Raw genomic sequence first — 15,311 nt, 5'->3', positions numbered from 1 at the left:
TTGCACAGAGCAACCACGAGTAGCACCTTTAAGGTGATTAACCCACCACACCAGTATCCCAATGCAGGCATCCACCAGTTGTAGCTAATCAACACAGTTTAAGAATGCTAAAAAGGCCTGTTTCAAGTACACAGGTCAATTCTACTCATGTAATGGTACATGTCAGGTTCCAGTTACAAATCCTAATTTAAAACTTGACATAATGGCAGCCTGAAATATTTGCTACTCAGGAAAACAAAGCCACCCAATATCTCTGTTTCTCTTCACATTACAATTACAACACATTTATTGAGTCCTCAGACATGGCTAAGTCTCTCAGAAATTCTTCCTTTCCAATAGCTATTCCATTTCTTAGTGAAGAAGGAGTCATCTGTTGCAAGTCATTTATGAATTATTTACCTTGATTTTTCTCAGCTTCTTCTACAGAGCCAATATATTTGGTAGCAACTTCAGGGTTATCTATGGAGGGATCTAATGCATAGCCTAGAAGAAGAAGAGAAATAAAATACTGTTATTTCAAGTTTTCAGTTTATTACTCTCTCTCCACCCCCCCTACATTCCACAATTTTTTTTCTCATGGTGGGTCTCAAGCAGCAAGGGAGGAGGAAAGGTTGACACTTTGAAATCCCACCTACTTTTCACTTGGATATTAGGGATACTTTTTGCCTGGATATTAGGGTTACTACAAAGTATTACCATGAGGTCCCTGAGGATGCCTTGCTGCCAGAAGCCTGACATCTGCACAAGATACAGAAGCAATGAAGTGTGATAGGCAACAGTGAGCATAACACAGAAAGAGAGGGCAGTCACAGAACCTTCCTGGTGGGAAGGGACCTCAGGAGGCCCCTGGCCCAACACCCAGCAAGGTCAGCACTGGATTTCGTTCAGTTTGCTGCACTACAGAGATGTGGAACTGCCACAGCAACCCCCTCTTCCTGTAACATGGCATAAGGAGAAGGCTGGCTCAACATCTTAGGTTAGTGACATGGGATTTTAACCAGATGCTGCTTTAGCTCAGGGCACTGCTCCTTGGTTTGCAAAGCCACCAAGTCACCAGCCCCTTGCTACTGCACAGAGGGCCCTGAGCTTCAGCCCCTGCCCCTACAGCCCCCTGCCCTGCCCCTACACCCCCCTGCTGCTCCTCTCTGGCAGTCCCGGGGGTGGCAGCAGCTGGAAGAGGACAGGGATGGGGGAAAAAAGGAAAGCAAATGAAGTCTTCTAGGGCTTTGTGCATATTCTGCCTTCCTCAGCAGAAATTATTTCAACCTCTTCCTGCCAGAGTTGGGAAAGCCTGTTTCTTTGACTTGCAAGCAGTTGCTTTAACTAACACAGGCAGCATCAGAAGCAGCAATGGCCTTTAGTTTTTAAAAGAATTAAGTATTTACATCTTCATTTCCTGATTACAGCTATTGAGTGTTGTTAAGAAAAAAATCCAACAAAACCAAACCTGCTGTGCTTATAAATAATTTATAAAAAGTATCAGCAATTTGTAGATATTCAGGTTATTTACAATTTTTAACATGGAAGTTCTCATTTTAATGAGTTCTCATTTTAATATGCACATCTTACAGTTTTTCTCCATTTCTCCTGAAGTGGATGGCACCATCTTAGGAGCATGAGGAGACAGACAAATAAACTCATCTGGTTTGCAAGGACCAGGTGCACTGAACAGCTCTTGACCACCATGGCTTTTTTATTATTATTTTGTTTGGGAAAGACTGCACCCTGGTGGACATATCTCCAATTTTTATTAAATATCATCCCAGTGACAAAATATCTCTTGAGGACCCAGCGAGAAGATGTCCATGTCAGGAAGGAAAAAGAGCCACAGTGAAGGTGTGAAACACAAGTCATCACACACACAAACTTGAAGAAACCCTAATTCTTATATTTTTGTGAATTCACAATCATGAACAGTGGGGGGTCACCCACTCCACCCCAGAGACCAATGGCCCATAAAAGCACTTGGCTGTGCACAAGTGGAGAACCTATAAACATCATCCCAACAGCCAAAGGAGATCATCTCCCCAGCCATTTCCCAGAAAGGCTACAGTCCTAGAAGATGGTCCAGATAATTTCTTTTGAGATGCTGGGAAAAAAATAAAATACAAAAAATAATTGAAATTAGAAGAAGAGGCATTCTAAGAACACATGAAGTGTTCCCACACAACTGGAGCAATCCACTTGCAGACCAATTCTTGAGCTTCAAGCCTGGGAAGACCTAGATGTGGAACAACATCTGCCCAGATGCTCCATGAGCGTGATATAGGGAGACAAATATACACCAAAGTTCCCACTATACCTCAACCACAACAAACAAAATTATTTTAGACTGTTATTAGGATTTACTTCCCTGGGTAACCAAGCTGAGAAGACACTGCAATTATACTCATGCTAATTTAACTGCCTGCTTTTATTAAGCCACTATTTCAATGAGTTCCTTTCCAAGCTATAAGGTTTCTGTTAACAGCAGAGAGATATGACTTTGGATTGATGTCAAAATCAATACAGTGGTTTATTTGTCCTCCAACTGTATTGACACAGTCTCTGGGACTCTATTTGCTGGGTCCTTGTCAAAGAGGGACAGTATTCTAATGAATAGAGCCCCTGGGCCCAGCACAGCTTCCCATGGAAGTGGAGACTTATAGCTGGGTTGAATTTGGTCCAGCATCACGCTCATAGAAAAGCTCTGAATAATTTCTACTTTCCAGTGGGTATGTGAAAAAGGATCTTTTTTATTTTTCTGGCTGGGACTCCAAACCACAGCTGCAGAAGACAGCTTGCTTTTATCCTGCCCAGTTGGTGTGCCATATAATGTGCCCTGACTCCTACATCTCCTTCAGTTCTATTCAGGAGACGGATATTTCATGCTCCGTTTTAGCAGGGAAAGCTGCAATTCCACCTACATTCATAATATCAGTGCACCTGAAAACAGTTGGTTGAATAATCAGACTTTGATGTGCATTCTTTTCACAGTGCATACACTTTGATAAGGGCTGTAGTGAAAGGACGAGGGGAAATGGATGAAAACTGGAGGAGGGGAGATTGAGGTGAGACCTGAGGAGGAAATTGTGGAGTGTGAGGGTGGTGAGAGCCTGGCCCAGGTTGCCCAGGGAAGCTGTGGCTGCCCCATCCCTGGCAGTGTTGAAGGGCAGGTTGGATGGGGCTTGGAGCAGCCTGGGCTGGTGGGAGGTGTCCCTGCCCATGCAGGGGGTTGGGACTGGATGGGCTTGAAGGGCCCTTCCAACCCAAACCACTCCATGATGACATGATTCCAGAAAGACAGCTAATTAAAGCATGTTTACACCACCCTGAGCGATCCAGCACAGAGAGAGCCAAGGCAGCTCAGGTATGTGGACTAATAGAGCTGGACTAGCCCCTTCTGACTGCACTGGCCTCTCTGCAGAATCAAAGGAATCAGAGAACAAAAGTGTCTACAACTGTAAGAGGTAACAGCAATGGGAGGTGTTGCATGTGACATGAGTGGATGAAAAAAAATCAGAAGTGTTACTTCCAAGCCAGAGTCATTTTAAGCTCTTAAAACATCAGTCTTACTGATAAAGTAATCCTGTTATAACCAAGCTGCTGAATACTCATAAAGAGCTTTGGGATTCCTGGACAGAAGACTGTTTCTTATTACATAAGCCATTAATATCTTGTGAAGGAGGGATTTTAAAATCTTAAATCCTGCAGGAATGAAGCAGCCCCCTTCTAGGATGAATATTGCTGCTGAAATAGGTATGCAATGGTTTTTCTACCACATTCCTGAACAGTTTGTGTACAGCATGTAAAAAATAAATCTGTACTTCTGCTTTCCACTGAACATGTATATCTGCTCACACAACTAAGGAGACTATATTGCCTTTTTTTTAAAAAAAACAAACCAACAAACCAACAAACAAACAAAACAATCCTTAAAAGGCAATTTTCAGGAAGAGACTGCTTCTGCTGAGGGCACAGATACAGAAGAATACACTAGTACTTGTATTTTAAGATTTTCCAGTCATTTTTGCCATGCTCTAAAGACTACAACATTGTAAAAAAGACTAGTATTTATAGCCTTATATTGGCCATTTATATCAAAACAGTTTACAAAGAGAAATTTGGCTTTCTAGAGAGAAAACTTTTTCCTTAGTATCTGAAATTATTTAAGAAGTTTACCATCCATCAATGGATTCCACCTAGGGTTGACCCCCTACAACTGCAGATGCAATTGTGGTTACCAATTAAAAAAAGGTCAGACTGTCCCAGAGTAATAATTAATGGAGAAGATCTCATAAAGGTGATGAAATGGCCTGCCTGAACTATTTTATTCAATATTTTAATGGTTTGTGACATCAGCAAAGGATGCAGCTGACACCAAAGGCAAGGGTGAAATATTTCCCTTCAGCACAGACATGCTGAATGACAGATGCCAAGAAAGGAGAATAACTGGTTAGATCCAGGGGAAAAAATAATACAGGTTGCAAGGATAATGTTGTTGAGACACTCAACAAGTCTACCTGAAACCAATGGAGAAGGGGGAAATAAAAAGAAAACTGAGATTTGTTGCACAGGATAGAACTACATAAAACATAGAACAACCCTGGCAAGACCTAGGTTGGTGTGTCCAGTTTTAAGCAATGTATTTTAAAGAAAAATGTAGATTAAAATTGAGAGTAACAAGAATGATAAAGTGCTGGGGGTGGAAGAAAGGCCTCGAAAAGGTTGAAGAAACATGTTTGTCAGTCTTAATGAGAGATGAAGGGCAGAAGGTGAAAACCTGCTGGACTCAAAGGTAGTTTCAATGTGTGAACCATTAGAGACAAAAATGACCCCTGGCTTGTTAGGGCTGCTGAAGGGAACAGCAGAAGTACTGGAAATCTGCAGTAGTTTGAAAGTAGTTTTGAAAAAAACAAACAACTAGAATGCTTATGGAGATTTTAAGACCATGCCAGATGGTATAAAAATAGGAATGACCTTGAAGAAAAAGCAAAAATATTCTGACTCCTCCTGGGCAGCCTAAAAGATGAGAGAAGCAGGTCTGCATTCACAATGACAAGGGTTCACAACCCCTTGGAGGTCAGGGACAAAGTGACAGCTTAAGAAAAAAATTGGAGAACCAGAGCAGTCCCAGGTTTGGCTTTTCCTTTGGTGTATAATATGCCTGAGCTACTATGTTTTGTATTGTAAAGAATAAAAGACAGCAGCAGACATCCAAGTACTTCCACATGCTGGTATCACATATACATTCTTGATAAAGAAGCTTCCTGATCAAGAAATCTAGTTGATTTGTCAGAGGGAGACCTGAGGTCTGCATTTCACACACTCTTCCTCAGTTTTCCATGGACTAAGGGACAGCACAAAAGTGACTCAATTAAGCAATGGTATGTTTACATTTGTATAAAATACATTCTAGAAGGGTAGCTCATTCTCAAGAGGTTGTTTACTGAGAGAAACTGAAGATCTTTAACTGTAATGCATAAAACATCTCTAGTGCCTGTGTCAACTCTACCTCTCTAAACTTCTGGAATGAAGGGAACCTTGCTGAGATGGGAAGGTCTCATCTAGATTTAGGTTGTTGGTGCTGAGAAAGTTCAAAGGTTGTTTTTTGATTAAATAGGTGGGGATAGCCAATGGTTTAAAAATAAACCCAAACACAACAAGCTATTTGGCATGACACACAATCTTAAAAAAAGCCATATCCTTCAGCAAAAGGTGGAACAGAAATGTGAAACCTCAGCTAACATGGACAGCAATAAGCACAGAAGCTATTTAAAAAGAGAGCAGAGGAATGGAAAACCCAGGCATGCATAGAAAATGACAGAGGCTAAAAATAATACAGAGTGAAATGTGAATATCTTGTTTTAAATTCAGAAACAAATGTAAATTGGTAAGACAATACTGACATAATGAGCCAGAACAGATTCTTTACCAGGTAGAAAGAATACAGAAATAAGATGGTCAGACCAGTGGGGAAAAACATGCTATATGCTACCTGAAGCATAAAGACAAATCAGATTACCAAGTTAATAGTGTTAACAAGCATTAAAGCATCCTTTGGACTGAAATTCCAGGTTTAAGTAGTGGTCAGTACAGTTGCCTGGACTCCCCTATTGACTGTTCAGCCAGAAGATGCAATAACCATGAAATGGTACCAGAGATTAAACAGGGAAAGAAGCACAGCAAGAATGAAATCCTTTAGTCGCCTCCTTCTAGTAGATTGTGCAAATCTCACAACAAAATGTGATTAAAACATTTTACACTATATATATATTTTTTACACAACATATTTGAACCATGAAACAGTCATGGTAGAGACTCAAATGAAAAAAAGCCAAGTGAGCAGTGCAGGAAACTTGATTTTTTAAGCTAGTTTTCTGTAAGGATACACATGTTAACCATGGCTATAATGCAGTATAAATCAACACTGTTGAGGAAGCAAAGACATAAGAACATTTACTACAATGACCTCAATCTCAAAACAGGAGATGAAATAAAGAAGATTTAAAAAAGGAATACAAAGTGAGCAAAGGGTAACACTTCTCCCAAATGCAGGGACACTTCAAAGACACGACATAGGAGAAAAAAACTCATGCCTGCCAGCTATTAAAAAAGCTTTAAAGAGACCTGGAGGAAGAGAGCACAAGAAAGCTGAACAGGATGTGAAGAAAAACTATTAGAAATAGGAACTATTATTCAAAGAGCTGAAGATGCATTCAAATTTGAAAGAATATGAAGAACAAAACTCTGGCAGAAAAAGTAAGAACTACAGTAAGGCAGCCCCCCTGTCCCCACAGAGTGAGGAGCAGAACAGAAAAGGTATAAAAAGTACCATTTGTCCTTTGTAAAAACATGCAGGGGCATAAAACACACCAGACAGAAGGGAGGACAAATGATGAGCTGGGAATGAAACGAGCACTGATGGATTTTTTTAAATTCATGTTCATGATGGAGGAGCCTGGGGAGGTTCATGTGCTAGAAGGGGTAACATGACAAAGTATCTACCTCAGAGTGAAATGCCAGGAGACTAGAGTGTCAAAGTGGCAGCAAAACACAGGGACCAGTTGATAGTCATCCAAGAGATCTGAAGCTGAACCACAGTACAAAAACTCTTGCCTGATACAATCTCCATCTGACAGAAATGGAACATATCAGATACAATGTCAACTTTCAAAAGATGCTTCAGAGGGGATCTGGGGAACTACAGGTCATCTGGTCCATTTGTGTGGAGAGAAGTTTCAAGCAACAGAAACTATGATAAAGAAAGCCTGCAAGCACTGGGATGAGCATTACCCACTGCAGCAGAGCAGAAAACACAGCCTTCTGTACAGGTAAGTGACAGTGACAAAACCTTCAGGATATTTCTGAGGTGACAAGCATGTGAGTGAGCAAACCTCAACTGATGGTGAAACAGGGTTAGGCTGGTTGCAAGGTGTCTCAAGGACACTGAAAAAAACCCACAGGTCGTTACGTGGTCAATAGATTTAAAGTTCTTAAAATGTTGGCAAGAGTAAATGGTTGGTTTCCACAGCCCAGGGAAGTCTCTGGTGGATCCATGCTCAGGCCCATGCTGTCCAACACACTGATAAACCATCTGGGAAAAGGCAGCAAGTAGGTTTTACAGAGTTACTCAGAGAGAATAGCAATTACACTTATGTTTTTCTACTTGGTCTTTTCCAAGAAGGTTATTTTTACTTTTTTTTTCCAAATGGAAAAGAAAACACTGCATTTTTTAATAGACAGCTTCTTGACAAAGGATTGCTGTTTTTAACAGACCTTCCTGTGAGCCAGGCTATCATGCTCACTTACTGCATCTTCTCAGTGCTTGCTCCTGCAGCTTAAATTACCTACTCAGCCTCCTCATAGCTCCATTTTCACCATACTCAGATCATTATGTATTGAACATTTCTAGGAAGCTGAATATGACAGTTGCACAGCTGCCAACATTATCTATCTTAAAAATATTTTATATTCTCCTGTAATACAGTTTTCAAGGCAGCTGCTGTACAGTGAGGATAAAAACCAAGAGCAGAAGCTTTGAGTAGACTGACTAGTTCCATCTTCCCCCAAACTGAACTTCACAAACAAAAAAAAATTCCCAACCCAAACACTCCGTGCCTATTTTACACACACAAAAATGCACAACCACACAATGCAACATTCCATTTCAGATAACAAAATCTGTCTATTCAGATCCTGAATAGGCTTCTACCTGCATTGTCTGTCAAGTTCTAACATTAAACTGCAGTCAAGTAAGTGAAAGTTATGTTACAGAACTACACATTTTTTCACCAGAGAGGGCAGTAAGAGGAAAAGGGTATTTTTTTTTAAATGAAAGGGGAGATTTAGGTCAGACATGAGGAAGAAATTCTTCCCCATGAGGGCAGAAAGGCACTGACACAGGTTGCCCAGGGAAGCTGTGGCTGCCCCATCCCTGGCAGTGTTGAAGGGCAGGTTGGATGGGGCTTGAAGCAACCTGGGCTGGTGGGAGGTGTCCCTGCCCATGCAGGGGGCTGGAACTGGATGATCTTGAAGGTCCCTTCCAACCCAAACCATTTCATGATTCTATGACACACATTCCTTTCTTAATATTGGTATTTTGCTTATACTCTACCATCCTAACAACTCAGTGGAAAGTACCTATTAGTTAAAACTCTGTAAAAGGAAAAAAAACTGTCTTAAATATATTTTGGGTTTTGACATTTACAAGAAAGCCTCTAATAAAAGCAAAACATCAATTTAAACTGGAGATGTCACAGTCTCTGAATTAATTTATTTTTTCTTCCAGGTTTCACTGTCACACATGGCTCCCTTAGATGTCAGCAATGAAGTCCCAACCTCATCTACCACAAAATGCAGTGAGTTAATCCATGCAGGCATAAAGCCCTAATGAAGTTAAGAGGGCTTGTGTGTAGGGAGGTGATTTTGAGGCAGTTTGCAGGGAGTAAGAGAATAACCTTCTGAGTGTGAACTGCGTGTTTGTTGTGCAAGAAGTTGAGTGCTGTGACACCAAGTTCATATAGGAAGTATCAGAACTCGCCTAATACACTGGATTTGGAGAATATAAAGGGATACTTCATCTGAAAACAAAGATTCATATTTGCAAGGCAAGCACATGCAGTCAAGTTTAAGACAAATGAATCCTTACAATGAAACACAGAAGGAAAAAGAACCACTGTTACAGGAAAACCCAGGGCAGTTTTGTTCTTTCAATTGTGTCCAAAAGAATCACAAAATGGTTTGGGTTGGGAGGGACCTTCAGGATCATCTACTTCCAACCTCCCTGCATGAGCAGGGACACCCCCCACTAGACCAGGCTGCTCAGAGCCCCATCCAGTCTGTCTTCCCATATTTTCCCTATTTAAAAAAATCATCCATATTTCTTACAATTCAGAAGAATTCTGTTTGAAACTCCAGCCTCTCCAAAACCCCAAAGATTCATTTTTCAAGAGCAACTATTTACAAGTCAAAAGGCTCTTCAAGATTAGAAAGCAGCAACTATAATCACCACCAATACAGAGATAAACCTTTGGGTGTGTCTTGGCTAAGAATAATTTAGTAGCTCTACTCCCTTTTTCTTCAGTTCCCATTCATTCAGCCTGTGTCTAAACATGCAACCACTCTGGGAACCCAACCACCCCGTAAGGCTTCCTTTGGATTTTGAGAAAACTGTCTCTAGTTAGAATTGCATGGAAGAATCTATTTGCATAACAATTCTACAGTTATTTGTCAGATTAAACGTGTGAAAATTCAATTTGTTTTTTCTACACTGATGCAACTAATGGAAGGATTAATTAAGAAGGGGTTTAGTGGGAGGTCATACTTGATTACAGTTTCAAAGGGACTTCTAAAGTGAGTTTTTCCAAATAAATACTAAGTTCTCCAGCCATACACTTTCTCATTCAAGGACATTTCCCCATTTTACCAAGTCTGTTAAAAATTAATGTATAGACTTGCAGTCCTATTAACTGTTCTACAGAAAACAACTTATTCTGCCCAACCAGGGCATAACAAAGGTAGAGGTGAATTCCACTGTTAAGGACTTACCATAGGTTGCAAATGTTCTTCTTTGTTGCTCAAACATGAAATCATTGATGTGAGCTGGTTCTGCATATCCAGAAAGCATATTTCTAGGTGCAGCCATTTGCTGTGTCCTAAATGGGTTCTCTGGTCCAAACTACATCAACAATGTTAAAAGAAATTACATCAGAATTGCTAATTTTTTCTTTCTAAGTTTGTACTTTTTCAAGAAAAAACACAAGGAAAACAATAAATATTTTGCCTTTCAAAAACTGTAATGCCAAACCACTTCAACTTTCTATTTCTTTAAGACAACTGAATAAACATCTGTGATTTTTACACAGTGACCACTTACACAGTTAATTTGAACAGCAAGTTTCATGACTGAACTTCCCAGCCTGTTACAGAGGCCAAACCAGTATCTGCCACTTGACACAAACCACTGCCATTTGGCATGTGATCAGTACAAGCACTCAGAAGACAAAACCCCAGCACACTGTCCCCTGTCAGGGGGAGATCCCAGGTCCCACTATACTCTTGTCCCTGACAGGGAAATCACACTGCCAACAACACTTCCCTGCATTTATAAAGCAACTGGGGCCTTATTATTCCAGGAAAGCTTGCTTTTCTTCTTGTGAGATGACAAAAGCCACCCTTCCTGGCCACACCATGGTCAGGGAAAAGAGCAGTGAACACAAACAAATGCAACACACTAAGACTAATCTGCAGTTATATTTAGTTGTAACCTCTATGCTTGCCAGCCATATTTGCAGACACCCCAGATTGTCCCACATCAGGCTTCCCTCACCAGAACACTTACACAAACTAACACTGTCACAGGTTTAAATCAGTATCTCTACTCACACAGGTCATGGCTTTGGGAGGCTGCAGAATGCAAGCTTGCTATGAAAAGGTCTACTTATGTGGTTCCACACAAGGTTTTCCTAAACATTAAGCATAAATAATGTAGGCAGTTCAGACTGATACAGCCTTTGTCTACCTGGAATTGCTAACTCCTGGTTTAACAGCAGACAAACTGTAACAAGAAGTTAAATACTGACAAAAGTTACATGTTGAACAGCTGATTTTATCTTTCAGCTAGCTTGTCAGTCATAAGAAAACTGAAAGCAGTTCATATGACACCACTAGGCAGTTCAAATTCAGCCTTAAAATGGTTTTACACTACACATTTAGCATAGCTTAAGTTACTAAAATACTTAACACTGATGTGAATAGTTACACTGAAAGAATTTGGATTTTAATTTTAAATCTTCTTACAAGCCATATAACCACAAGACTTAGAACCAATAGTTTTGCTCTAAAAGGAACAAAGTAGCAAAAATGTGAAAATAGTAAGAAACCAGTTTAATGCTTTACTGAACACCTTTATAAAGTGACTTTCCTAGATCGATTTTTAATTTTCATAGCTGTAACTTTGATAACACTTTAAGATTCTTCTTAGACCACTTATATATGCAGAATATTAAAATTCAAGCATTAGAAACACTAACACACCTGTGCAGAATCTTTTATCTGTTTGCCCAAACCAGATTCCAAAATGCAGCAAGCATCCAAAGCAGGTGAATCTTCTACCAGTTTCACACTACACGCACAGAACCTCTGCCCCTTCAGCCAAAAAAGGCATTTCTGCTGTAAAGATCAATATTCTTTCTTACCTCAGGTGCAAACATGGTGTCATAAGTGGGGTTGTACTGAACTTCCTTGATAGCAGGATCAAGGTGGACTCCTGTTTCCACATCCTCCTGAAATAAAACAGATATATTAATAAACCATTTCTCACACACAGACTTTTAAATACATGACATTACCCTATTTCAGACCAAATCAGGCTGTAGTTCAGGTTGACACTTCAGCACTATGAAAGAAGAAAAGCAGCTTGGCCAAAGTTTCTTTTTTCAAAAAATACTAATTGCAAACCCAATGTTGGTCTCTTACTTAGAAATTCAATTGGAGACATATGTGGAATTTTACAAATGCTTGATTACTTTCCTTTTTTTGAAGGACTTCATGCACACATTTTGAAAACAGTAGCAAGATCAGAGGCAATTTTTTTTAGGATGTTTGAAAACCAGACCTTGTAAAGAAGAGCCAATTTAAAAAGCCACCAAGTTAATATGAAACTGTGAAAATGAGATTTTTACAAAAAGTAGAAGGCAGAAGTCACAAGTAAATCTTTTGAAAGATAGTAGATACCAGACATGAACATAGTTGTAATGAGTTTCAGAGAATCTAACAGTCCCATATCTCCAAGTTTTTACCAAAAATGTAATTGAGCTTCAGCACTGAAACACATTTCCAAGCCTGTTGTGACAAAAATGTAACTCAATATACAAAGGGACAAGAAAGAGGGGCTACCAAAAGAATAACTTCAAGCAACTCAAAGCATGATGAAGAGCAGATGTGCCTGAAGGAAAAGATGAGGAAGAGAAAGGCTGATGAGTGGGGCAGAGCTCAAAAAACCCCTGGGTTCCCAGAGCTCTACGAGGGCTCATTTATGTTAATTCTAAATTAACACTACTCCCCTGCCCATAAGAAGGCCTCAGCTAACAAGAGAGAATGTTATTTTGCAGTATTACTGGTGTTGCTTCCTGCTTCATTATTCTAGAATAAATGCTTTACAAGGTGCTTGGATATTGATAATATCACCAGTAATTATAATAAAAGAGCCCTCTTAGAATCACTGTTTAATCAATGCTTACAGGAGCCACAAGCATTTGCAACTGGCTCAATAGAGGATGAAATTTTAGCAGTAACTTCTTTAATTAAAAAATTACCTCAATCTTGCTTTGTAATATAGTACCTTGAAAGAGCAAAAGGGCATGTTCTTTATTTAAACATTATGACCTACTCTCTGACAGGCCCTGCCCAGAAGGGTTTTTTTCTCCCCCAATTCAACAGCAGGTCAATTAAAACCAAATTTGCTTAAGCATGCAAGGCTGAAAAGGTTTAAAAACCTGGTCTTCTAGAACACAGAAAAATAGTACCTAAAGATCTTTGGCTTGTTACCTGATTCTATTTGGTTAAAACTGCTCAAAAAAAAAAAAAGAGAAGAGAAAAAATGAGAAGAAAAGAAGTTGTGGGAGGGGTTATGTTGGGTTGGGTTGGTTTTTTGGGTTTGGTTTTGTTTGTTTGCTTTTCAGAAGAGAATGACAACAGGAATCCCGTGAATTGTTTTTCTACTGAGACCACTGCCTTAGTAGAACTGGTCAGTCCAACTAGAAAGCTTTACTCTCACTGCATATGGGTTATTTTACCAGGCAAGTCCAGCCGTGGTGCTGCTTCTGCCTGGGCCCCTGGCACTGCCATTTCCCAGCCTGATCTTCTTTCTCTCATCACACCACCTTCTCATCACTTCTCTGGCCTTGGATGACAACAGCAACCAGGTCATTCACTGCCCCGACTTGCATACACCATGAACTTGCTGGGGAACAGCACAGCAGCCCTAATCCAGCCACTCAGCAACAAAAACAGACCTGCTCCCTCTCCCAGTGAGGAGTAAATCAAAACTGCTTCCTAACCTGTATGGACTACACACTTTTGTTTCATACAATGATAGAATGGTTGGGGTTGGAAGGGACCTTCAAGACCATCCAGTCCCAACCCCCTGCATGGGCAGGGACACCTCCCACCAGCCCAGGCTGCTCCAAGCCCCATCCAACCTGCCCTTCAACACTGCCAGGGATGGGGCAGCCACAGCTTCCCTGGGCAACCTGGGCCAGGCTCTCACCACCCTCACACTCCACAATTCCCTCCTCATGTCTCACCTCAATCTCCCCTCCTCCAGTTTTCATCCATTCCCCCTTGTCCTCTCCCTCCCTGCCCTTGTCCCAAGTCCCTCCCCAGCTTTCCTGGAGCCCCTTCAGGCCCTGGAAGCTGCTCTAAGGTCTCCCTGGAGCCTTCTCTTCTCCAGGCTAAACACCCCAACTCTCCCAGCCTGGCTCCAGAGCAGAGCTGCTCCAGCCCAAGGATCATCTCTGTGGCCTCCTCTGGACTCTCTCCCACAGCTCCATGTCCTTCTTATGCTGGGGGCTCCAGAATTGGACAATTTCCTTTAACAGCTTCACCATCTTAGGAATCTTTCCATAGATAACTTTTTCAAGTCACACCACACAGCATGCTCTGCCAGCTAGACTTCACATCTTATCCAGCAACATAATAATTTAAGACAATAAAAACTAATGTCATTGATAATATGGCAACATTTATAATTTATTATTTTCATTTATTTATCAACTGTCAGTGACATAAACATGGTTATCAGCTTACTTGAACATAAGACTTTTTTTTCCCTGCTCTTTCAACTGAAAAAGTGAGAAGAATCCAGTTTAAAACAAAACAAAATAAAAGGCCAAGAACTTTTCAATTCTGCTGTTTTTCCTCCTCTTTCCTCCCCATTGAATCCCATTCTGTGCCACTCAGTAGTTGAGAAAAGAAACAGATTGTGCCACAAAAGCTGATCCTCTGCTGGACAATTACAGCAATTCCTGTTCTGCTTCACTGCTGGTGGAGCAGTGCTGAGTCACTTGGAAGCCACACAGGGTGTTCACCCCGAGACCACCACAAGTCTTGCTGTGTGGAAACCACTCAGCCTTGAAATTGAAGCACGTGTTGTATTTATCAGTTATGATCTCTGAGGCCCCTCCCAACCCAAACCATTCTGTGATCCTATGAGTGTCTCTCCAGTCAGAAACAGGTATCACTCGTGACGCAAGGCAAAAAGAGCAGCAGATTGTGCCTTATCACTTAATTACCTGGTGTGTTCATAGAACCACAGAACCATTCAGGCTGGAAAAGCCCCCTGGGATCACCCAGTCCAACCATCAACCCTACTCTACAAAGTTCTCCCCTAAACCACATCCACACCACCCTTCAACACACCCAGGGATGGTGACTCCACCACCTCCCTGGGCAGCCCATCCCAGGGTCTGACCACTCTTGCTGGGAATAAATGTTTCCTAAATTTTGGAATGTGAGGGTTGGGTTGGTTGCTTTTTTTAATAGCTAGGATGTCTACTCATGTGCAGTATCAGGTTGATTCACAGTTCAGATTATTGGATTAGGTAAAAAAATGTCTTTGATACTTAAACACTCTCCTTCTGCCTCTTTCATCCCACAACACAGCATCACACCACCCAAAGGGAATGGCACTCAGGGCTATACTCTGGAGGATCAGCATTTCCTGAACCTGGACTCACAAAAGAGCTTTCAATGCTAAGTGTAGACAAGCAGGTGCTTTATTGTAACTCCCTGGAGATCACGGAATGTCTACCAACGTGTCCTCCTTCAGT

At 41.0% G+C, this 15,311-nt stretch overlaps 1 protein-coding gene across 1 annotated transcript in view; it reads right to left on the bottom strand.

Annotated features, from left to right (window-relative positions):
- Positions 1-13,430, bottom strand: part of CDC40 (cell division cycle 40) — a 36,091-nt gene extending 22,661 nt beyond the window's left edge. The window contains exons 1-4 of the mRNA XM_010004357.1: positions 13,365-13,430; positions 11,679-11,810; positions 10,030-10,159; positions 400-483 (exon numbers count right to left, since the gene is read on the bottom strand). Coding sequence (XP_010002659.1) covers positions 400-483; positions 10,030-10,159; positions 11,679-11,810; positions 13,365-13,430 — 412 coding nt within the window. The remainder of the gene's footprint in view (positions 1-399; positions 484-10,029; positions 10,160-11,678; positions 11,811-13,364) is intronic.
- Positions 13,431-15,311: the final 1,881 nt, after the last annotated feature.

Source organism: Chaetura pelagica, unplaced genomic scaffold, assembly GCF_000747805.2.
Source record: "Chaetura pelagica isolate M959 unplaced genomic scaffold, ChaPel_1.0 scaffold118, whole genome shotgun sequence".
Classification (NCBI taxonomy): domain Eukaryota; kingdom Metazoa; phylum Chordata; class Aves; order Apodiformes; family Apodidae; genus Chaetura; species Chaetura pelagica.
The sequence above is the reverse complement of the archived record's forward strand: the minus strand, read 5'-3'. Positions and strand labels throughout refer to the sequence as shown.